The sequence below is a fragment of the Condylura cristata genome, unplaced genomic scaffold (genome assembly GCF_000260355.1).
Source record: "Condylura cristata isolate star-nosed mole 26May11 unplaced genomic scaffold, ConCri1.0 scaffold00010, whole genome shotgun sequence".
Lineage (NCBI taxonomy): Eukaryota > Metazoa > Chordata > Mammalia > Eulipotyphla > Talpidae > Condylura > Condylura cristata.
The window spans coordinates 50,724,522-50,749,095 of record NW_004567111.1 but is presented as its reverse complement, the minus strand read 5'-3'; the positions used below and the strand labels follow the sequence as shown (position 1 = coordinate 50,749,095).

The window sequence follows — 24,574 nt, the reverse complement described above, 5'->3', positions numbered from 1 at the left end:
GCCATGTGGTCACCTCCAGGGTAGGCGGGAATCGAACTCATGCAGAGGTGGCTTTAGCCTCTTAATGCTGTGCTTTAACCCGCTGCGCCACCAGGGAGGGCCTCCTCATTCTTTTTAATGACTGTATAGTATTCATTGTGTTGATGTACATTTTTCTGTTGATGAATGCTTAAATTTTTTCCCATCTTTTGTTTCTTACAAGCATTTGTGCAAATTTATCCCATGGATAAACTTACCCATGGGATAAATTACTGTAAGTGCAGATATTGGATCAGAGAATATGTGCGTTTATATTTTTGGTAGATATTTAAAAATTTCCCTCCATAGAGATTTCCCTCACAATGTGTGTGAATGCTTATTGTTGCCAAACTTTGGAAGGAAGAAAGCTAATTTCATGGATGAAAAGAGGGATTTTGTATTTCTTAACTTACCCTTTTATTATATCGGTGTGGTTGGGTACCTACTAATGTGTTTAAGAGTCATTTGTAATTTGTTTTCTGTGAACTTGCTGTAGTTTTTGTCCCTTTCTTTAATGGATTACAGGCTGTTTCCCCCATTGATTTGTAGAGGACTTAATAGTATATAACAGCTTCTGTTTAATTTGTGAAAAGCCTAATTTGTGATAAGCCTAATGGTAAGTTTTTATTTATATGATTAACTTACTATTCTGTAATTTATGAAGAACAACATCTGGACCACATTGAATGTTAATGACATTTTATGATTTTGTATTTCTAGATTAAATTTGATGCAGGGACCCTTCTTCTTAGTACACACCGACTAATTTGGAGAGACCAGAAAAATCATGTAAGATACCATTTTTTTTCTATTTGTTCTCAGTTTTAAATCACTGGCAGAAATATGAATTGATGTAGTATGCTTCTTTTTAAAATGTCAATACTGTATCAACATTATCTCTGTGAATAGAGTTAAAACCCTGCCTTTCATTAACTTCTAATAAAGTCTATATACTGAGTCGAGAATCATGGGGACTCCTGTTTTTTTTTTTTTTTTTTAAGATTTATTTATTTATTCATACAGAACTGGGGTACAGGCCAGAGATGTGGAGGGTGAGAGGATTCACCAGAGACAGAGTGGGGAGCAGAACAGGCAGATTGACGAAGTACACTGCTGAGGGGAGCAGCGGTAGGGTCAGGAGAGGTCTGCCGCGCCATGTGGATCTCCTCCGGGGCAGGCGGGGATCGAACTCATGCGGAATTGGCCTAAGCTTCTTAGTGCTGTGCTTTAACCCGCTGCGCCACCAGGGAGGGCCGGGGACTCCTGTTTTTAAACACCACTCATATCTTACTCCATAATCTTCCATAGGTCATTATCCCATCATTTGTTAGTTGTCCTTAAAAAAAGACTCATAGATCCTCAGAATTCCCCTCCCCACCCCACTTGCCTCTGGCCCTTGTTGAGATCTGGAGGCCAGATCTGCCATGAAGTGCTTGATTTTTCTGTGTATTGAGAACTGCCTCCAAGCCACTCCACTAGAAGAGAAACCCTCCTTTCTTTATTACTAGAAAGGGAGAGCATGTCAGTGTATAGAGCTAATATCTTTATTTCCAACAGCTTTCACTTAAAAGTATGTGTACTTCAGTGTTACAAGTAACATTATGTCTTCACTATTTTCCTAACTCCACATCCATGAAATTTCAGTAACACATGTAAGCTATATACTGAGCTGTGGCCTTTTGAAGGACCATTAACCATGCTAAATCTAAAACATTTTTTTTTTGTCCCCCAAGAGCAGTTTTTGCACCCTTAGTGACAGTATTGCCCCTGTTGATAATGCATGCCTTAAAACTGTTAATGCTGCTTGATTCTTTTAAAAGGAATATATACTCAGGAAAGAAATCTTTTAGGAAGAATGGGTGTTATTAAATATATGTTTATAAATTATATGTGTATAATTTATAAGTATAATATTAAGAGACTAACTTAGAAATCCTTAGACCTATTAAGTGCCAGTTATTTGTAGTAATTTGGAAATTAAATTAAATAGAGGGGAAGGTACATCATCATTTTCTGTTGAAAGCTGTGGATTGGGTGAGAGGGAAGTAGAAAACATTATAAAAAAGAAAAATCACCAGTATTATATACTACTTAAAATGGTTTTATCTGGTTTATACTTTGCTTTCCATATAAGTCTTTATAACGTGTAAAAAATGTTCATATAAGTAATTTATTTTATTTTTTTAAAGATTTATTTATACATGCAAGAACTGGGGTACAGGCCAGAGGAATAGGAAGGATTCATTACAGTGGGGAGCAGAACAGGCAGTTTGACTGAAAACACTCTGCTGAGGGGAGCAGCAGGTGGGACAGCAGAGGTCTACCACACCATGTGGGTCACCTCTTTGGCTGGGGGTTGAACTCATGCTGCAGATAGCTTCACAGTGCTGTGCTTTAACCCACTACACCAGCAGGAGGTTAAAAAAGATGTACTTACCATGAAAGTGAAGGTAGTTACAACTGGTTTTGAATCTCTTATGTTCTTCCCTGTAGCAAAATGCCACCACTGTATTGTTTGTATTCTGTTTCCCCTATTTGCATTTTTAAACTTTATTTTATATATGTGTATATTTATATGTGTGTGTATATGTGTGTGTGTGTGTATGTATATATATATATGTTAAGATTTATTTATTTATGCTTACAGAACTAGGGTACAGGCCAGAGGTGTGGTGGGTGAGAGGATTCACCAGAGACAGAATGGGGAGCAGAACAGGCTGACTGATAAAGTACACTACTAAAGGGAGCAGTGGGTGGTACAGGAGAGGTCTGCCACACCATGTGGTCACCTCCCTGGCAGGGATTGAACTTGTGCTGCAGTGGCTTTGGAGAGCTTCATAATGAGGTGCTTTAACCCATTGTGCCACCAGGGAGAGCCCTCTTTATTTTATATGTATATGTTTTACATCATTGTTCAATTTTTCACAATGTTTAATTTCTCCTTAAGTATATTTAAAGAACAAAATAACGTTTTTTTTTAAAATTTTATAAGTCTATTTTTACATCATTTTGTACATTTTTTTTTCCATCTCAATTGTAATCCCTGCGGGTTTAAAATAACGTTTTTTTTTTAAGTAGCTCCAAGGTGTATGCTACTCCATAAAATACAGATTCCCAAGGGGTGTTAGGAATTTTTCATTGACTTTGTTATTGATTTCCTGGTAGGAGTACTGCATGGCTATTCCTCTTTCCCAGATTGTGTTCATTGAAGAACAGGCAGCTGGAATTGGGAAAAGGTAAGTTCAATATAGTACAATCTTTATTCACTAAAAAAGAAAAGTATCCTGTCAAACTATTATAGTTTAACTTATTGATTTATGATTGTGCCATGATTGTATATGAACTCAGGCCATGGTGGTGCTAGCGCTGAGATTTAACCCCGAGGCCACCAGGGAGGCCTCACCCTGTCCTTAATGTCATAGTTTTGTGCTGTATTTGACAGTTCATTTCAAACATTCTCCTTGCACAATTTATTTGCTCATCTCACTTAACAGTGTTCGCTACAGAGGAATAACATAGAGTCCCTATGAGGCTGCTCCCAGTTCACTAACCAAGCACTCCTTATACAGAGTATGGGCCCACCCTCATTTTTCAATTTTACAATCATTTTTAGTCAACCACATGTGCCTAAACATAGTAAAATTGAGTAATGGGTAACGTTGTAATGCGGTTATAGAGAAAAAGCTAAGCTAAGTACCTGAGATACCTGATGATGAGTTTTTTAGCTTTATCAACTCTGAAAAAGATTGTTTACTGAGCAAGAGATGGGAAAAAGAAAGGGAGAGCAGACTTTTTTTATTTTTAAGATTTATTTATTTATACATACAGAACTGGGGCTCAGGCCATAGGTGTGTGTGTGCGGGGAGGTGGGGTGGGGTGGTTTGCGGTGAGAGCATTCACCAGAGACAGACTTGGAAGCAGAACAGGCAGACTGACTGAAATGCACTGCTGAGGGGAGCAGCAGACAAGCTAGGAGAGGTCTGCCACGCCCTGTGGGTCAGCTCCCTGGCTGGGGGTTGAACTTGTGCTTCAGTGGGTGCAGGTAGCTTCATATGCTATGCTTTAACCCATTGTGCCACCAAGAAGACCTTAAGTCAGGGAGAGTAGACTTTAAAACAACAAAATAATAACAGTATTTTTAATTGCCCAGAAGATAACAGTAGTTGTAAAGATATAATAGTTTGTGTTCTTAAAACAACATTTTGAGAATTGTTTTTGCTGTTGGTTATCTTCTTCGTTCATGTTATTGATTGAATGGCACTTTCCAAAATGACATTGCAGAATGTTAGTTTTGGATGGAGTTTTAGTAAAACGTCAGCTGATCAGTTTTACACACATCAGTTTTCACATTTTGTTTTTCAATTAGTGATTAGCATGCTTTGGCAGAAATTATAAGCATCTGCTTACTTCTGGGGATGACCCTACACATGGGAAACCCTAATCATCAACCAAAATCATAAAGCCCCAAATTTTACAAATTTTTGTTATTATTTATATTTATATTATTATTATTTCCTAAAACTACATTTAATTTAATCTATATAGCTAGTAACTTGAACTTTAGTTTATAACTTTAAATTTTAAGTAGAAATATTTTTGAAAAGCTAATTAACACAGACTTTTAAAGGATTTCTTTTAGGATGTTCTTTACTGCTATGTTAAAAGTGACCTGAAATATGTTAAAAGTTAGGAAAATAAAATTAGTGACTTTCTAAAAAGTAGTTAAATATGGCATTTACTTTTTTAGTGCCAAAATAGTGGTTCATCTTCATCCAGCTCCTGCTCACAGAGAACCTGGTCCATTCCAGAGTAGTAAGAACTCCTACATCAAACTCTCTTTCAAAGAACATGGCCAGATCGAGGTAAATGTCTTTGTGAACAAAACTGGACTAGAAATGTGTGTTTGTATATGTTTTTGTTGTTGTTTGTGAATGTGATGGAAGGCAACCGTGTCCAACATAGCAGATTCTGTGCTACTGTTATAGTGACATTTTTACAATACAGTAAGTCTTACCAGTACAGAATGTGAATGAAGTTTGGATTTCAGTGGAGCTGGGAAGCTGGAGGGTGTGGTCAGGAGGAAACAGCACTGGCTCGATATAGGCCAAGTCATGTCCTCAGGCTACTAGGAAGGGCTTGAGCCTTTAGGTTGGGTTCAAGGGACAGAATATAATGTGTGAAATGTTAAACTACCTCAGTCTCTGGAAGCTCATCATCCTTCAGTCAAATGGTATAGCTTGATTAACTCCAAACGAATCTAATCACTAAAGTAATTTTGTCATAGTATAATTGTTTATGTATTTTATGAGTAGGTTGCTATATAAGCATTCTTAAGCCATTTACAAGTTTATGTTTCTCAATCAAGATCGTATATTTCTTATGTTCTTTTTTCTAGAGTTCTCCACCCAGAGTGCCTCATATAGTGGGCATTAAACTAAATGACTAACTGAAGTCATTCTCACTGAAGTTGGAAATGTAGTTGATATTTTGTGAGTGTAGGAATGTTTTGACCCTAATTTCTGGCTTCAGATTTTAACTACACACGTATTCTGTTTCCTTTATGGGGATAATGATTGTATATTTTTCTTGGCACTGCGACTGTTTTCCTATAGATTGAAAACAATCCACATAGGCAGGATTGTTTAAAGTCTATTTATTTCATTGTCACTCATCTCTTTGTTGAGAATAGCTGACTTTATATAGAAGGTCAGTTCCTTTTTTTTTTTTTCTTTGTCCTTTCTGAACTTGATCCAAGAAAAGAACTTCCTTTGATTTTCTTTGATGTCTGCGAATTCTTGGCCTATTGCAAATGACTGAACAGCTCTTTCTGCTAAAGCAATGTTAAATAATGACTGGTACAAGAGTGATTCATTTAAAGTATGTATCATGTAACAGTTTTACAGGCGTTTATCAGAGGAAATGACACAGAGAAGATGGGAGACTATGCCAGTTTCTCAGTCATTACAAGCAAATAGAGGACCCCAGGTATTTCTTAAACTGTTTCCTAATCAAGTATTTTTGGCTCTGTCCTTGCATCTTCATTATGGAAAGAGATTTCTGGGATGACAGAACTGTCCAGAAACAAAATAATGATATGAGGAGAAGGATACATTTTCACAACACCTAATTTAATGCTCTGTAGACGGTTAGATACTTAGTAAAAAGAAAATGACTGCTCTCCAGTGTACTTCTTGGGTAATAAAAGCTATACTCCATTTGCTGCAGTCCATTGTCATAGTCTTTGTGACATTTGATAGGACACACTACCTGGCTGTGATAAAAATCTGTGTTAATCACTAATCTGGAAAGATACCCAAATGTGTAAAAGTAGCTCATGTACTAACTGTCAAGTACCAAAATTTTGATAGACTCTTTTTTAGTGCATCTTTGAGCCTATATTAAATATCTGAAGCATATATTGTACATTGCTTGCCAAAGTACAAAAAAAAAGAGCGAGAGAGAGAAATTTATGTTTAATATACAGAGTAGACCATGCCATTTATTATATGTTCACTTTTTATTTATAAGGATTTGAAGAATATTGTGTATGGAAAGAAACAGACTTGTTTTGAAAGGAAACTAGATATAATTGCATGCTGTTTATCTTTGGTCTTTTGTGGACCCTTTCCCACTATTGAAAACCTACTGTGGAAGTTCCAAAAGAGTGTGTCCTTTCTACCTTGTATGTTTTATTTTCTACTTTGTTTTTCAGCCAGGAAGAATAAGGGCTGTAGGAATTGTAGGTATTGAAAGGAAACTGGAAGAAAAAAGAAAAGAAACTGACAAAAACATTTCTGAGGTAACTATTATACAAATCCAGCAATTTGTGGTTATTTTTTTGGAGACAGCTGTGACTAATTCCAGTTGTATACATTTGAATCGATTTAGTTTGCCTGAAATCACAGTCTTATTCTACTCAACAGGTCTTTTTCAGGTTGGCATAATAAAGCCAAAACATGTTTTAAAAAGCTTTTGCTGAAAAGGAATAAAAAGAAACATATATTTGTATTCCATGATATTAATCATAGATTGTTATATGTAAATTCCAAAGTCTAAATAGAGTCACTGCAAGATATTTCTATTTCAGGATAGAACTACAGTATAACTAATCCACTCAGAGTCCTCTGTTCAATTATTTTGGACATTTGACTAACTTTAGTTAGAAAAATGCCAGAGGTGCAGAGCTGAAAGGACCACCAGAGCCAGAGGGGGGAGCAGAACAGGAGAATTTACTGAACTACATAGCTAACCCCCTTCACCTCTGGCCTACACTCTAGTTCTACATATACACAAAAATAATTTTTAAAAAAATTAAGTAAAAGAAAAATGCTGCTCTCTGGCTACTGGTCCTGGGCAGACTGAGTCCTGGGTGCTGAGAGCCACCCAGGGGATAGACACAGAGGCAGTAGTGGCTCAAACCAACACATCACTTCTACTAGAACAACCCTCAGCAGATATATTATGTGTTTTTGAACGTTTACCATACATGAGAAAATTCAGACAAAGGGGAAAAAACCTCTTGTTAAGAAAAAGTTTATTAGGCCCTCCCTGATGGTGCAGCAGGTTAAAGCTCAGCACTGCAAGCTAGCTGCAGCTACTTCAGTTCGAGTTCGATCCTCACCCCATAGGTGACCCACCCGTTGCTCCCCTCAGCAGTGTACTTGGTCAGTCTGCCTGTTCTGCTTCCCACTTGGTAAGTCCCTCTCACTGCCCCTGCACCTCTGGCCTGCACCCCAGTTCTATATGAATAAATAAATAAATCTTTTTTTTTTTTTTAAAGAACAAGTTAATCTGTAATTAATACATCTAAACATCATGTTTTCCCCACATTTATATAAAAATGGTCTTGGATTTTTATGAAATAATGCTATGAAGTAATTCTTTAGTTTCCATAAGTTTGTAAATAAAATTCCACTGATGAGTGTTGTTGCTAGAATTTCAAGATTGTATCTTAAAGTCTAAATTTGCAAGTAGTTACTTAATACCAGAGTTAATCAAGGTTTTCCAAAAAAAGGAATCAATGAACAAGTTCTATACCTCTCTCTCCATACACACACACATATATAGATACACACAGTGGGATTTATTATAAGGAATTGGCTTAGTGACTATAGGGGCTGAGAAGTCCCACAGTTTGCCACCTACAAACTGGTGACCCAGGGAAGCTAGTGATATAAATTCTATTCTGAATCCTAAGGCCTAAGAACCAGGAGCACTAAAGGTGTTAACTCCTAGCTGAAGGGCAGGATATGACTCAGTTCCAGCAGGCAGGCAGAGGAAGAGTGAATTCTTTCTTCTCCAACTTTTTGTTCTGTCAGGCCTGCAACAGACTCACTGTATGATGTGTACCCTCAGGACTATAGTTAAAAAGAATTCATTCTGTTTTACTAAACCTACTGAGGATGAAAATACCCTCACAGACACACTCAGAATGATCTTTGATCAAATACCTGGGTACTCCATGTTCTGGTCAAGTTGACACAAAATTAATAATCATCATTCCTATTCTGAATTCATGAATTGAAAATACAGATTAATTGTTGAGGAACCAAAAAAGTGGTTTGACCTAAAGTGTGTTCCCACTGTTAAGGTTTTGAAGAGTGTATGTTTATATTAAAGCTATACATGGCTTGGTCTTGTGTATTTCCTGCAAATTGATAGCTAGATCCAGAGACTTGGTCAGGCTCATGTTTGGTGAGACTAGAGGAGGCACATCATGGCTCTTTCTATGATGTTAGGAGTTGTTGATGTTTAGTGCACACATCTGTTGTTCATTGGTGGCTGCAAATGATGAAATTCTGTGATTAATTTTCACTTGCTAGAATACATTTCAGAGTCACTTCCCTTCATCTACTGTTTGGCTACTTAGTGATATAGTTCATATAGAGAAGGCAAGATAGGTATATTTCTCCTTTATCATCAGAAAGAAATTGGCTCCTTATTGTCCCCCAAAGAGGACCGATTAGTGTTCTTTTTACTTATTATGAATTCATAATTTTAACTTATTTGGAAGGCTTCCACCCGTCCCAATTATTATCCACTGCTCAAATTGTCCCATCTTTGTCCAGTGGGAGTCTCTCAGGTTGGCCTCCTGAGTGCTTGTGATGTGACCTGGTGAACTTTCATATTCTCCTGGTTACCTGATGTGACAATGCTCTAGTACCTTCTAGTATCAACCATTATCTGAGAAGCTTTGGTTTCTTTTAAGTAGGCAACAGTATAACAGAACCACCGCCTGCCTGCTAGGAATCTACATCCCCATTGGATTATGTCTAGTCCTTTTCAGTGGGAAGAGCTGGGATTTTTTTCAGTGCCTCATGAGTTCACTTCCTCTTCAGATTCAGGACTACATCATCAAACATTAGAAAACAGTTAAAAAGAGTTTTTGTATGTGCTTTTCTGTGTTTTAAAAATAGGTGTTCTGTTTTCACAGCAACTGAGTATTCAGCCATTACGCACATTTTTCCCCTTCCTGCTCTCATTTAGTCTGAGTTTTAAAGTAACAGTATATGGAATACAATAGCTGTTATGTTGATCTCCCTCTATGCATTTTGCTTGTCTGAAGCTCATCCTCTGAAACAGTTTTCAGAGTGCTCATGGAGTTCTGGCATGTTTGGTATTTCTTATACATGAAAATCAGTTTTGTTGGATCTAAAATTGTTGCTCACTTTTCCTTTCCTTGAGTGCCTTCATTCTGTGACTGTCAATTTTTTTGTGTGGCATGAATGTTGCTGTTAAATTGTGATAGCAATCCTATTTTCCCTCTTTAAAAATCAGTTGCCCAAAAGATTTTGGTACTTCTATAAAGTCTAGTAATTTTACTAGAATATGAAAGATTTACTAGAATATACTTCTGTACAGTCTAGTGATTTTACTAGAATATGCATGTGTGGTAGTTATTCTGGGTTGTTTCACTCAGTTATATAATGTACTTTCAACATTTGGTGAAGAAATTCAAAAAAATTCAGGCAAGTTTTTATGTATTGTAATTGTCAATAACGAGATAAAATTTTTAATTTTGATCTGACCTATGAGCATGTCTTCCTGACATGCTTTCATTGTCTCTCCTGTTATTCTCCTCATTTCCCTTTTTCTTTTAATAACTTTATGTGGAATTTGACCTTGATAACTTTGTTGTTGCTAATTCTTATGTGAAATTAATTTTCCTGAAATTTTAGAAGAAGACCTAGGTCAAGGTAATTTTTTTTTATTCCATTGAGCTCACACTTAAGCTGTTTTCATGCATTCTTAGAAAGGCTTGCTTATTGTGACTTCCTGTTCCCATCCCTGTTTTTATCTGGACCTTTTCTTCTTTCCTCTCTCAGTAGTTTCTCCCCAGTGTGGTCTCCTGTTCAGAAAAGGAAGACCAGAGGGTCAGTTTCAAGAGCACAGAGATGCTGTAGACTTTACTGGGGTCAAGTGACCCCCCTCACCTCCCAAATGTGCCCAGCCCGCCCTGTTTAGTCGCAGTGGTGAGGTTAGTCTGTCTCACTGTTCAGGGCATACCTGTGGGTCTTACGGAGTTCTCTTATTCCCAGATCTGTTGTGTACCCCCATTGCTTCCCCATTTCTCTCTTGCCTAGATGCAGTTCTGCAGGTCTTTGTCTCCACCTGCCAATCTTGTGAGGTTTTTTTTGTTGTTGTTGTTTTGTGTGTGGGTATCATGTCATTTAGTTTTGTAGTATATGGGTTTTTGATTTTGAGATCCAGTTGCTCTGTGGTTTTTATGTTGGGACTTGGAGACATTAAAAAAATCCTTTATCCCCATAAAGTTCTGGCATTCTGGCCTTAATGGTGTCTTGATTTACAGGCAGCTTTAGGCCACTGTGTTGTGACCACTCTGTTTCCTACCCAGAGGTCACCATTACCTGCTTTTGCAGTGACTTCCACGTCATTGTGTTTATCTGATACCTGTGGAGCTGGCAGGCAGCAGTGAACTAATTGTGTATTATTCATATCCCTTTTTTGAATGTGGGCATACTAAGTTGGTGCTTGCAATGTTCCCCTTAATTTATGGAATGTTATTTTGTTCCAATCTATCTTCATTGAGTGGTGTACGGCACCTGAATCCTCACACCAGTTATGCAAGTCACTGATCTATTCAGCAGAGTTATCACTGTGCTTTGTGACGCTGTGGGTACTGTGGTAACGCCCAGAGTTCAGCAGGGGAACAGCCTTCTCTGCAGTGTGAGAAATGCCTTGTTAAAAGAAATAGAGGCTGCGATGGAAACACTAATACTACATTTTAGAATGAAAATAGAAATAAAAGAAATGAAGCTTCTTTGTATTTTAATAATTACTTAAAATAACTCATAGATGATTCTTTTTTTTAAAAAAAAAGATTTATTTATTTGTGTATACAGAACTGGGGTACAGGCTAGAGGCTTCACCAGAGACAGAGGGGAGCAGAACAGGCAGATCGATGAAGTACACTGCTGAGGGGAGCAGCGGGTGGGTCAGGAGAGGTCTGAAACACCATGTGGTCACCTCCGGGGCAGGCGGGAATTGAACTCATGTGGAAGTGGCTTTAGCTTCTTGTTTCATCTATGAAAATATAGTAAAGAGATTTACCATAGAACAAATTTTACATGTTCTCTTTCTAGCTTTCTTTACATAAGTGAAAGAAATTCTGTATATTGTAAGAATTTAATTGTCTAAAGTGTTTGTGGGTTCTATATCTGAAAACTAGGCTGCTGTATGATTTGTTCCCCTCCCCCACCCCCATTTAAATGTTAGAATTGATTTGGTTTCAGAGCTGGTGCCCTGAGTTTCCCACAAAAGGTTTCCTGCATTTGCTGGCTGTTGCTGATAAGAATCCAGTGTTTAAGGCTTTGTTTATCAGAGGAAATTCCTGTTAGGTGTGTGCACATTCCCCTTTGTTTTTAGTATTAGCCTTATTGAGCTGGCCATAAGAATCTTATACAACACTCTGTTCTTTTAACAAAAGTGTTTTGCAGATGGGGGACACTTTCCTGCATATAATTAAGGCTGGCATGAGCTCACCAGAGCTCATGATGGCCCACTTTAATATATGTGCTTAATTGATTTTAAAAAATAACATCTGTGCACATCACTTAGACATGAGATATTCTTCAATGGAAATATACTTTTGGTAACCTGAAGTAGTTATACCATGCAAATATGTATGATTAAGTTGGAATAGGCCCTCAAAATGGATGTACGTCGTCAAATTAAATACTTGGGAGGGGAGGTTATTTAGATTTGTCTTAGTGGCATTTGAATGTTTTTATTTTGTGTTATTCACTGTGTCCAAAGCTACAAGTATAATCTGGTCAACAGTTAGAGGTTGAGGTTTATGCTCTCAGTTAATTCACACCTGCTATTATTAAAGCCAGAATTGTGCCCATAGAAGTATTCCTGCAGCTGCCTATTGCCATTTTCAGACAGGAAAGCTTGACAATGCTTTAATTCTTGCCCTCCTGTCAGGAAATGGGTTTGGAGGAAAAAAACAGTGACAAATTTTCTTACTTGTGTCAAGAATTATAAGTAATACTGTCTGAACTATTATTTATGTCATCTCTGTTTGCCTAATCAATAGCAACTTTTTGATAATTAGACTTTTTGTAATTTGTTGTGGGAAATTTATGGTTTCTTAGCTAGATTTAACTCTTAGAATAAGGTAGGTTTAGTACTTGTACAATATTTACATAAATTATAAGAAAATTTTATAAATTTTTTTCATACGGAAAGAAATAGAGTGTTCATTGCTTAAGGTGTTTTGATTCTTAGGCTATAATAAAAAAAAAAAAAACCATTTCTCATTTCAGGCCTTTGAAGACCTCAGCAAGCTCATGGTCAAGGTATATGTTATTTACACCTATTAAACTCATACCAATTATTTCAAAACTCGTACAGTTTTGAAAATATATTAGCAAACACTTTAGGATATTATTTCTTTTTAATCTTTCGCTGTTTTCTCGATAGGCTAAAGAAATGGTGGAGTTGTCAAAATCAATTGCTAATAAGATTAAAGACAAACAAGGTGATATCACAGAAGATGAGGTAAATAAGTTACTTTATAAGGTATTAGGAAGTAAATCACAAATAATGCAGTGACATTTTGGTGGTTTTTCAGCTTGCTTCCTTGTAGCATTTTATTTTTTAATACTTGAAGATATATGAAAGTGCAAAAGAAAAAGTCACTTATATACCTTTTTTTTGAAGTGTAGAAAGCAGAGATTGAAATGTCTAAGGCTGTGGCTATTTTATGCATATCCATACATTTGATAACTGTTTCATCATAATTGTCTACAATTTGGTTTAGCCCTTTTCCTTTTTAAGTTTTCAGTTGTATCATTTGGTTGGCATTAAATATAGAATAGTTATTATCTAAATCTCATATCAAAGTAGTGAAATAAATGTAATATAAGATACCAGGACTGGAAAAAGAAGAATAGTAATTAGATTTATACAGGAAATACTAGAAAATTACTTTCTTATAATTTACAGTATAAAAACACAACAAAAGAAAGGGTAGATATAGAAATAATTGAATACAATTGAATTTATGCTGGAAGAATTTCAAATGTTGGAATGGTAGACTAATTCTACAGCTTCTTTCTGTATATTTTCCTCTATCTTCATAGACCATCAGATTTAAATCCTATTTGCTGAGCATGGGGATAGCAAACCCAGTCACCAGGGAAACCTACGGCTCTGGCACACAGTACCACATGCAGCTGGCCAAACAGCTGGTTGGAATATTGCAGGCACCTTTAGAGGTAAAAGCAAAACCTAAATGGCCTTTTTCAGTTGTGTTTAATTATGTGCATGTCATCAGAAATGTTAACATTCTTTCATGATGTGGTTCCTGTTCAACCAACATGTTACTCTTCCTTTCAGGAATACAAAATTAGTTTAGTACTTGCTAATAGATTCTTAGTCAGTGAGCTTCTAAATTTTCTTTTTCCACTTCAGATATCTTAAGTTTCTAAATCTACTTGACATGAGGTTTTTCTTCTATTTTCAAAAGAAAATATATGATCTTTATGTACTTAGATATATTCCATATTATCTAGTCTTGATAATGCAATCTACTATTTGTAATTTCATTATACAGATTGTCTAGTCTAACACTATTGAGGCAATCAAGCTACTTATTAAAGCACTTATATTAGGAAATACTGGAAACACCTGGCAAAATAGAGTAGGCTAATGAACCCCTACTGGCCTGTCATTCAGCTTCACCTGCAAGCCAGCCTCCACTCAAATTTATTTTAAAGCCAGGCCCAGACATCACTTTGTAAGGTTTTCAGCATGTAACTATAGTGATAAAGATGCCTTTGGATATAATAATAACCCAGTTTCACACCTAAAAAGTTAAAAATAATTTTGAGAATATGAAATACTTAGTTAGGATTCACACTTTCTCTTACAGGTGGTTTGTTCAAGTCAGTGTACACTGCAATGGACTGATTTGTCTCTCAAGTCGGTTTTTTTTTAATTGCATAGGTTTCTCCCCTCTCATTCTCCCTCCCCCTGCCCTGACATTATTTATTGAAGAAACTAGTAATTTATCTTATAGAGTATCTCTTGCTAACTTATATGGTAGCATGCTTCCCTGTAAACTGGCTGTTATATCTAGGCTTTTTTTTTTTTTATGAATAGAATATTTCATAGAAGGTACATTTACATCAGGAGGTACAGAATGTCTGATTGCCTTTTTTTGTTGCTAGATTGTTGCTTCATTCAAGTTGCAAAAGAGTGATAGTTTTATTTAATTCTATAATTTTTTTCATTTATTAGCTTAAATAATTTAAAACACGTAAACACATTTTTTGAAACATGGTATAGAACCTTCTTTTCATTTCAGTAATGTTAAAACAGAAATAAGACATTAACTGAATTTGAAATGCCTCATGGCATCTAAATAGGTTCCCATGTAAGTATTATTTTTTTTTTTTGTAAGTATTATTTTTAAAGGCCTCCTAGGAAATGTTATGACTTCTGATTTCACTCTGATGATGAATTCTGTTAAGGGAGGGTACTGGTGCTAGTTGTAACATACATTTTTTAATTTCATACTTCAAAGGAACGAGGAGGAATAATGTCTCTCACAGAGGTGTACTGTTTAGTAAACCGAGCTCGAGGAATGGAGGTAAGAAATTCAGACTTTTTGGATATAATATAAATTCTCCTATTATACAGTTGAGTATCCAAACAATTTTGAGAAGCAGGATATAGTGGAAAGAATAATACCTTGGGGTCTCAGACACAGACACTGTGCCTGGTTTTGCCAAAGATTTACTGAGTGACCTTCAGTGGCTTACTTAACCTGTCTGGAAATACAGGTTTTTTTCGACATTTCAAAGAAGGGTTTAGATTGAGTGATCGATGTCTTTTGGCTTTAATACTCTATATTTGTATTGTATCATATAAGGCTCTGCGTGATGTATCTTTTTGTCTCTGATAGTTAAGTGTGGAGTTAGCTGAGGTGGATGCATAGTGCCTGGCGGTAACCCAGAGTGATTCAGTAGCAGCTCTTCTTCACTTCTCATCACCCCAACATCCTTGCCTCCAACACTGTGCACTGTGCCTTAGCAGTGAGTTAGATGGTATCCACAGTTCAGATGACTCACACAGATCTTCCCATTGCTCTCCCCAGTCCCACAAGTTAAGCTTCTGCTGTGTTTTCTGAATTGTCGCCATAGTACTCACTGTTCCCCAGACACCTCTGCTCGGGCTACCTCATGCATCTTCTCAGTAACTCAGAGGTAGCTACTTACATTATCCTTACCTAGGTAGATGGGGGGTGGGGAGGAGGCTACTTAGGGGTTCAGAAAGCTGAGACTTACAAAGATAAAACCACATGACCAGGCTGCACTCAGAGACTGTGGTTAGCAGGGATTGGCATGGCCTGGGTTGGCTCCAGAGCCGCTCTGTGTGACTCCAGCTGTGCTTGTCACTGTACGGTTCCTTCAGGGTTGTGTGGTTCAGACGGGCAGCCACTTGCAAGATACTGTGTCAGTAGTGAACCTGAAATCTAGTTAATCCAAAGTGAGATGTGCTGTAAATGTAATGTATACATGGACTTAGAAGACTTAGTACAAAATAAATGATAAATATTTCATTAATAATTTTTATATTAATTGTATGTTGAATGTCTTGATCTATTGGGTTAAATGAAGTACCTGTATTAAAATTTTACCTATTTTTTTAATGTGGCTACTAGAACTTTCAAAGTACTTGCATTATGTTTCTATTAGATGGCTCTGCTTTTGTTAATCCTTTTTACTGTAGTGATTAAGTCATCTAAAGCCCTTGATAAGTGATAAACATTTTTTATCTGTTTTAGTGATCACTATAATTATATGGCATCACTCTATTAATTTGCAGTGTAAACTGGATTTTTTTCCCTATTAGTTGCTCTCACCAGAAGATTTAGTGAATGCATGCAAGATGCTGGAGGCGCTGAAATTACCGCTCAGGTAAGAGAGCTCAGGAAGTCTGCCAGCTGTAACTACGACTCTGCACAAATTAGACAGGAAAGGCCTGTCAGCTCTGCCATCATGCTTGGCAAACCAAACACTGCCCTCTTGAAATTATGTTAATTGTGGACTGAACTCGTGGCTGCCACAGCACCTCTGTCATCCTGGCTCCCAGCCAGGGCAGTGTGTGGCCTAAGGAGTAGCAGTGGGCCGCCTGCCCACTTGGGGCAGAGAGATAAGAATGTAGGTTCCTCCCTTTAAGGTCAGCATAACCAGCCTCCCTCCCCTTAGACATATTGTTTTAGTCTCTGGAGAGTAAGAAGTGCAAATGTTCAGCTGCAAATTATATTTCCCTTATCTACAGGCTTAAAGAAAAAGTAGCCAGACATTTTATTTAAGATGTAGATTATAGTTCATAATTTTAAAAAATATGCCATAGTTACTTGCAGTAGTTATGTTTTAAATGTAGTTTTGTGTTAATATTTCTCTTATACCTGGGCATAAAGAAAGTAAAAAATAATCGCACCAGGCCTTCCTTGGTGGTACAGCGGGTTAGGATACAGCACTGCAAGCTGGCCACAGCCTCTTCAGTGCGAGTTAGATTCCTGGCCCCGGAGGTGACCCACATGGCTCAGCAGACCGCTCTTGACTTGCCTGCTGCTCCCCTCAGCAGTGTACTTCACCAGTCAGCCTGTTCTGCTCCCCACTCTGTCTCTAGTGAAGCCTCTCTGCCTTGTACTCCAGTTCTGTACCTTGTACCCTGCACCTCTGCCTTATACTCCAGTTCTGTATGAATAAATAAAAATAAATTATTAAAAAAAAATAATCGCACCTTCATCATTTCTGAAGATCCTAGATATTCAGGACTTTGTTCTCCCTCCTGTGGTTTTTAGGCTCCGAGTTTTTGACAGTGGCGTCATGGTAATTGAGCTTCAGTCCCACAAGGAAGAGGAAATGGTGGCCTCAGCCTTGGAGACAGTAAGTGGACCTAGTTTTCTTTCGCTACTGGAGCTGCCACAAAGACCCGGATGCTGCCAAGCAGCTTGAGAGTCAGCATTTCCTTCTGAATTTAACTTGACTGAAAGTTATGTTTCTAAACCCGATTAAACACCGTTTATCATTAATCATAAATAAACATGAGTCAAAATTATATGTTGAAACCCTTTTGAGACTTACTGACACATGTAACATTTTTAGGAATTTGTTAGGTGCTCATTTTGCTAGTGAATCTCTGTCTAAAGACAAGGTTTTTAACTTTGTTATCAGAATGCTACCCATGATTGGACTTTTCCTTCCCATATACCTGCATATACAACATTATAAAATGTTGTTGTTTATTTTATGAAATAACCACTGCAAGAAATATGAAAAGCCAGAAATATGAAAAGCCACTGTGGTGTAGTTGGGTTTTACATACTGAGCTGCTCGTGTTGCTCACTGGGACAGAAATATTGCTGCCCTTATAGTTTCTACAGTGAACCTGTGTAATGTGAAAGAATCAGATTTACTATACTTCTTATTTTAAACTAGATGAAACACCTAACAGCATTGATATACTTAAAATTAAATCTATATATGTTTCCCCTCTGGAGCAAGTAATATAAACTGAATTAGAACTTGTTATGTTTCTTCTCAGAATATCCAATAGTTCCTTTTAGGTTTAGCACAGTGCCTTTATTACATTATGGAGGGCTTCATGATCTCTTAGCTTCTTCTACATTCTGAGTTTGTTAGCTGTTGTAGAATTAAGCATTAGTGAAGATTTAGTTCTATATGAGTATTCTGTGGGTTTCAGTGCAGGATTTGGAAAATAATTTCCTAAGTATGTTGGTACACATTCTTTCTAGTTTTGTACCTATGTGGGCTAAACTTAGATGCTATTATTTTCTGCTTTGTGTTTCTATTAGGTTTCAGAAAAGGGATCCCTAACCTCAGAAGAGTTTGCCAAACTGGTGGGAATGTCCGTCCTGCTGGCTAAAGAAAGGTAAGTGGTATCCGTGCTTTTCACTACATCTTGTGTCTGTGTTTCTGAATGGACACTGACTATGTTTTTTACCCCTTGATTCCTAGGTTGCTTCTTGCAGAGAAGATGGGGCATCTTTGCCGAGATGATTCAGTGGAAGGCTTGCGGTTTTACCCAAATTTATTTATGACACAGAGCTAAGGGCTTTGTACTGGAAATACTTCTTATCCAAATACTTGCATCATGTAGGGCTTATATAACATTGAGCTAAGAGTAAACCTTGAAAGACAGAATTTACTGGACTTGTGCAGTACAATAGAAAACCCTTTTACTCCTCCCTAAATATTAGGGTCCAGGAAGCTTATTTAGGGTAGATATAGGAAAATCCAGAAAAATGGATGCCTACATGAATTTGAAATTGTGCTATATCTGTATAGGACCTTCAGAGTGTAGCTTAAAATATGGTGGATTTTAACTTGAACCCTCAAGTTTAACTTTTTTTTTTTTTTTAAAGAAGCAAATTTAGTTCATGGGGGGAAAACAGAGAAGCTGCATGTTTGGACAGGTTAGATCATTATCTTCATGTGATCAAAATTCACAGAATTATAAATGAGGTTTAATAAATGCCCATTTCAGATGGTCTTCATGAAACAACTCATACCCACAGGGTAGCTTAAGAACTGAACAACATTGGAATAAAATATCGAACCACAGAATGCTCTAGGCAGCTCCCCTAAGTGCTTTTGGGAGTATTTATCAACATATCTTCATCAAACCAAATAAAGCTCCTTAGACATGGAGAACTTTATTTGACTTACAGAAATATATAACATGATATTTTTCTTTTTCGTGATGATTTCATGACTAGCATTTAAAGAATGCAGCTATGTCATTTTGTTTTAAAAATGCTGTGGATTTGTAACCTGACTTAAAGAGCTGTATAGACATGCCCAGAGATATGATTCAAATTTCGAAAGTAGATGGCTCAGGAATTCCCAAGAATGCTTGTCAGATGGAGGGCCAAGGAGAGCCTTTCACTAATTTCACAGGAATCTTGGTGCTTTTTTTACCTCAAAGCCAAGGACAGGAAAATAGAAAGTATAATATGTCTCCTTTACCTTCCTTTAAGGAGTTTCAAAACTAAACTTTAAAAAATTCCATCAGATTCCACCTATATATTTTTTTCTTTGCTCCACACATTAATAAATTTTGTGGAGAAACTATCTCAGTGAACAGAATTACTGAGATAACAAGAACCGGCTAATGTTGAATTTAGGTTGCTTGAGTTTATAAGTGGACTGCCTGACTTCATCTGTGACTGCTAGACAGCACACAGCATGGTGGCATTACCTCACACTCAGGGACCCCTTAGGGACGAAGGAGACTTTCTGAGACTTGAGGTGGAAGTGAAAGGTAGTGATGGCTTTTGGCCAAGCCTCCACAAGGGACAATATCTTTATTAAGAGAATTATTTGGAACAGGAGGAAGGGATACCCGGGCTCACAATTGGGATCCCTAAGACATTTCGAGTGTGGTGCCAAAGGCTGCTACAATGTTCCTTCCGGAAGTTGCAGCCCCAAGGAAGCCCTCCAAGTGCAAGAAGAGTCAAGCCACATCCTGCCTGCAAAGTGGCCATCACTGCTTGTAACCCCAGTACTGTGACTGAGGCACCTTGTCTTTGGTCTTGTTTTCAAACCTAGAACTGATTCTACCTTGTGGTTAGAGAGCTCCTAACTCCGTACTTGCTCAGGCATGGGTCTGTTGTGGGGGAAGATTTAGTGTCTGCGTGCCCAAGCCCTTTGGGTCATAGTGTAAGATTAACTCTATGTTAGCACTTACTCTCACAGGTTTGCTCTCAAGTGCATGCATGCATGCTTGCACACACACACACACACACACACAGTTATCTCAGTTGCCTAAAGTTTTTAAAAATTACAGACATTTAAAAGTGCTAAAGTCTATTTTACCATTTGGAGTAAGCTGCAGTTGAAATTGTTGAGCTAGTTTATCTAGCTCCAGTGATTTGAACTATAGCAAACTCTCATCATTCAAGAGAACTTAGTTACATTAGAGTGACAACAGATTAACAAAAACAGAGCAATCTGAGTTAAATAAAGTGAACTAAAAAGGAAGAAAAATGACAAGAATATATTTTGCAAATGTCTCATTAATTAGAAACAAATATGATTGATTTTATTGTTTTATGTTTTAGTGGGTCTTAACAGTCTGCTGATCGCCGTATATCTGCTTTTATCTTTCTGTTGTTGTTGCCAAGTAAGGAGTTATTTTGGTTTTCTTATTGGTAGAGGTTATGTTTAAATACAACCAATCACGCCCTAAGTGCAAAAAAGTTCTGTCTTGGTGCTTTATCACTGGTATAATTATTGTTTTTGTTTTCCTAACTTTGCTCTTAGGAACATAAATCTGTAGCTTTTTGTTACTGGAATATTTCTGGTTATATACTGTCAAAATTTTTTTACATTGTACAAGCAAAGATTGTTTACATGGTTAAATGATTGTCATTAATGTATATAGGGTAAAATTACTGCAAAATTTGAAAATGTTTTTTCTTGGTATTCTTTTTAAATACTGTTTGAAAAATATGTGGAAATGATAAACCTTTAGTCAGAATAAGCCAGTATGCCAAGATTTTTTCTTCTAAGTTTTATGATCAAGAGTTGATTATAAATATTTATAATCTCAGGCTCTTAAAGTTTTGGCTGTTTTAAAAGAATATCAGTGGCTCATGAACTGTTTTTAAGAAAATTCTTGATGTGAATTTCACTGTTGTTGACCATATGTATTCATGTGAATGTATTACCTCTTGTTCCCCATTACCAGACTACTCTGGCCAGATGTGGATTCATCATGTCATTCTCATGCTCCAGTAGTTTAAATGACTCTCCTTTGTCTAACAATCTCAGATTTTCATTTTGGTTCAGTAGAGTTCATTTTATCAGGTGGTTAGGTTTTTAAAGACTATGGCTAAGGATGAAATCAAGCATGCTCAAAATGATCCTCAAACTCTCCTAAATTGCCAATAAAGTACTCTATACAGTCTATTAATAGAACCCCTGTTGATTGACGCATGGATATAAATATCTCATAAATATAGTAAGTGTAATATATGACAAAAACTACATATCAACAACAGATTTTTTTGAAAAGCTGCATTACAGCAAACTATTATTAAACTATGTAAATATCTTTTTTTGCCAATAGATGTGGTTGAATTTATATAAATTTATTGTCAACACTACCCTCATGATAAATCTAGAGGGTAGTGAGCTCCACAAGGGTAATTTTTATCTGGTTTGTTCCTTGACATATCCTCAGATCCCATGACAGGGCTTGGTGCACAACGTGTAGTAGTAAATATTTACTGGATGAATGAACTCCAATTGTACATGCCTATTTATATGTGACTCCACTTTATCCTGCTTTATTTCTCAAACAATTTTTTTTTTAAAGACACTTTTTATCGACTGAGTGATGAATTTTGTGGGTCACAGAGCCTGGGGGGAAGTACAAAAGGAATATGTTATAATCTCTGCCTTTAAGAAGGTGGCCTTTAAGGAAACAGACATGAGCAACCCCAGTTGAAGATGGAATGAAATGGTGCTGAGGAGGTGGCTTAAGGGCCATGGTGTGGAGGGCCGAGGGTAGCCTTTCATTCTGATGGAGGGGCCTGGCTCAGGTTGGTGGAAGAGAAGAGCTGGAAAGCCAGGCTTACACAGACCCGTTGGTGGAAGGCAGTGAGAAAGGGGAGCAGTGGCTGTGTGCCCCTTCCTATTCCTGGGGTACAGTTACCTTGTCCGGATTTCCTTTCATTACCTCTTCCTACTCATCTACCCCACCCTCAAAACCAAAAAATCATACTTTGTTCAAGATTTAGAAAAATGTGTTTCTAGTATGCAATTCTATTATTTCTAAGCTCCTTAAAAGTTACTGTCTCACATATTTGACAATAGTTTGTCTTACTCTTTAAATGTCTTGATGCAATTGGAAATAGAAAAATTGGGTTTCTTCACATTCAAGAGTCATACAACTCTGTTTTTTTAAAGATTTGTTTATTTATGCATACAGAACTGGGGTACAGGCCAGAGGTGCAGGGGCGGTGAGAGGATTCACCAGAGACAGAGCAGGGAGCAGAACAGGCAGATGGATAAAGTACAGGAGAGGTCTGCTGCACCACGTGGGTCACCTCTGGGGAGGGGGGTGTGTGTCAAACTCATGCTGAAGTGGGAAGTTGTGCTTTAACCCATTGCACCACCAGGGAGGGCCCTCATAAAACACTGAATTCCCAGTGAGCTAGGTTAGTGATTGTACATGATACTTTTCTAGTTCAATGAATTGCATTGAGTGATTTCTGGACTATAACGTGTCATAAATTGACTCGGAAACCTAAATGTGCCCTTTTAAAGAGCTTACTTAGCTCTGAGACCTGCACTGTTTCATGTAAATTCCAAAACATGGAACATGTCCATGATATGGGAAGCACTCCAGAAAAGTCAGGTTAGCACACACTTAAGATCTTATTATGATAGTGTGAAAATTGGGTTGTTAATGTTTCTCCCTGTGTCTGGACAATCATGTAAGGTAAAGTTTTTCTTTCAGAGAATTACCTAGGGAAATAAAATCTCCATTTGCTTAAAGGGTATCATTGAGGTGACAGGTTAATTTTGTACAATTTGCAGAGGATCACTAGACCAGATCAAGATAGTCCAACAGCTTCTCTCTCTCTCCTTTTTTTTTAAGCTTTTTGGTTTTTCCCTGCACATCTATGTTGCCTTCTCTTAGAAAAGTATAAACCATTTTAAACTCTTTGATAAGGACACTTGTACAGTTTGGCAAGAATCTCACTAAGGCAAAAATGATGAAACATCTCAGAATGAGCAAGTCCACCCATCCAGCCACTTACACATGGCGTTAGTTCCTCCCTCTTCCCAAGGGTGGGTTTCTGGGAAGAGTGTCAGAAACATTAATGCAGAGCAAATTGCTTTTTATTTTTCATTCAGTCACTGCAAACTTCAATCTAACTATTAGTATATACCTTTTATTGTGGAGGAAAGGAAGGAATAAGTAATTGCCAAACTCTTCAGAGACAGGCCTGAATTAATCTCAGCTTTATCTAACTCCAAAACCCATTCTGTCCGTTCAGCTGTTGTATTCAAAACTAAAAAATGTCGGGGACTGTGGCATGTATTTGAAGAGAATCTTAATTTGAGTTGATAAATGAATATCTACTAGATCATCCCTACTGCCAATGAAACTGGATGATGACCTTCGGGTGGAATTAGTGCTAATTAGTATTAATTACTAGACAAGACTAGTACTTAGCAAACTTGGTGTCGGTGATAATTCTGGTAACTGAACGATTGTGTTATCTTGTTTTAAAAATCAATGATTTCTAAGAACCTGCAACTGCTGTATTTTTAAGTTTTAAAACTCGAGGTAGAGTTTACAAAGTGAAATGCACATATCTTAAATTGGATGAGTTTTGACAAATACATAATAATAATAAATAAATCCACATTACTCACATTCGGACCGATAGAACACACTTCTAACAATCTCAGAAAGTTTGCTGGTGCCTCTTCTGAACACCTGCTCCCCAGAGGCCCCCACTGCCCTTAGATGTTTCATTACAACATTATTTTTGTCGGTGAAGTGGTATATTTTGTGTGCAGAAAAGCAAATGGTACACTTCGCACACTACAGTGTACTGGAAAACAAGGTGTCCCTGCTATCTAACAGTTGTAGATCAGGGTTTTGCAAATGTTATTTTTTTCATTAAACAGTTCTGGCCCCTGAGAAAGAAAAAGATGCACTTTACACGAACCGTTTTCTTTGGAAACAAGTTTATCCACCAGTGAAAGCACCTCAATGATTTCCTTTTGTGGCTCCCAAGAAAAAAATGATAATGGGGGAGAAGTGATAGGACTTGAAATCTGGAGGCCGCTGGCTCGCCAGACAAACCCGGGTTCCGCCTGCGGACTGGGGTGGGTGCTTCGGGGCTCCGCTCCCTCTCCCAGCAGCTCAGGCCCGCCGTGGGCGTTTCCTGCCGGGTTCCTGTCCGGCCGCGGGTCTGCAGGGCGCGGGCAGGAAAGGATGCGCGGCCCGGAGGGCGTGGGGCGCACCCCCC

The 24,574-nt window shown here is 37.5% G+C and overlaps 1 protein-coding gene across 1 annotated transcript in view; it reads left to right on the top strand.

The window, feature by feature from the left end:
* Window positions 1–21,491, top strand: part of VPS36 (vacuolar protein sorting 36 homolog (S. cerevisiae)) — a 25,991-nt gene extending 4,500 nt beyond the window's left edge. Inside the window, exons 2-14 of the mRNA XM_004680232.2 lie at window positions 739–807; window positions 3,184–3,254; window positions 4,766–4,880; window positions 5,914–6,003; window positions 6,731–6,817; window positions 12,807–12,839; window positions 12,964–13,041; window positions 13,626–13,760; window positions 15,071–15,136; window positions 16,402–16,466; window positions 17,360–17,444; window positions 18,374–18,450; window positions 18,537–21,491. Coding sequence (XP_004680289.1) covers window positions 739–807; window positions 3,184–3,254; window positions 4,766–4,880; window positions 5,914–6,003; window positions 6,731–6,817; window positions 12,807–12,839; window positions 12,964–13,041; window positions 13,626–13,760; window positions 15,071–15,136; window positions 16,402–16,466; window positions 17,360–17,444; window positions 18,374–18,450; window positions 18,537–18,630 — 1,065 coding nt within the window. The 3' untranslated portion in view covers window positions 18,631–21,491. The remainder of the gene's footprint in view (window positions 1–738; window positions 808–3,183; window positions 3,255–4,765; window positions 4,881–5,913; window positions 6,004–6,730; window positions 6,818–12,806; window positions 12,840–12,963; window positions 13,042–13,625; window positions 13,761–15,070; window positions 15,137–16,401; window positions 16,467–17,359; window positions 17,445–18,373; window positions 18,451–18,536) is intronic.
* The last annotated feature ends 3,083 nt before the right edge of the window (window positions 21,492–24,574 follow it).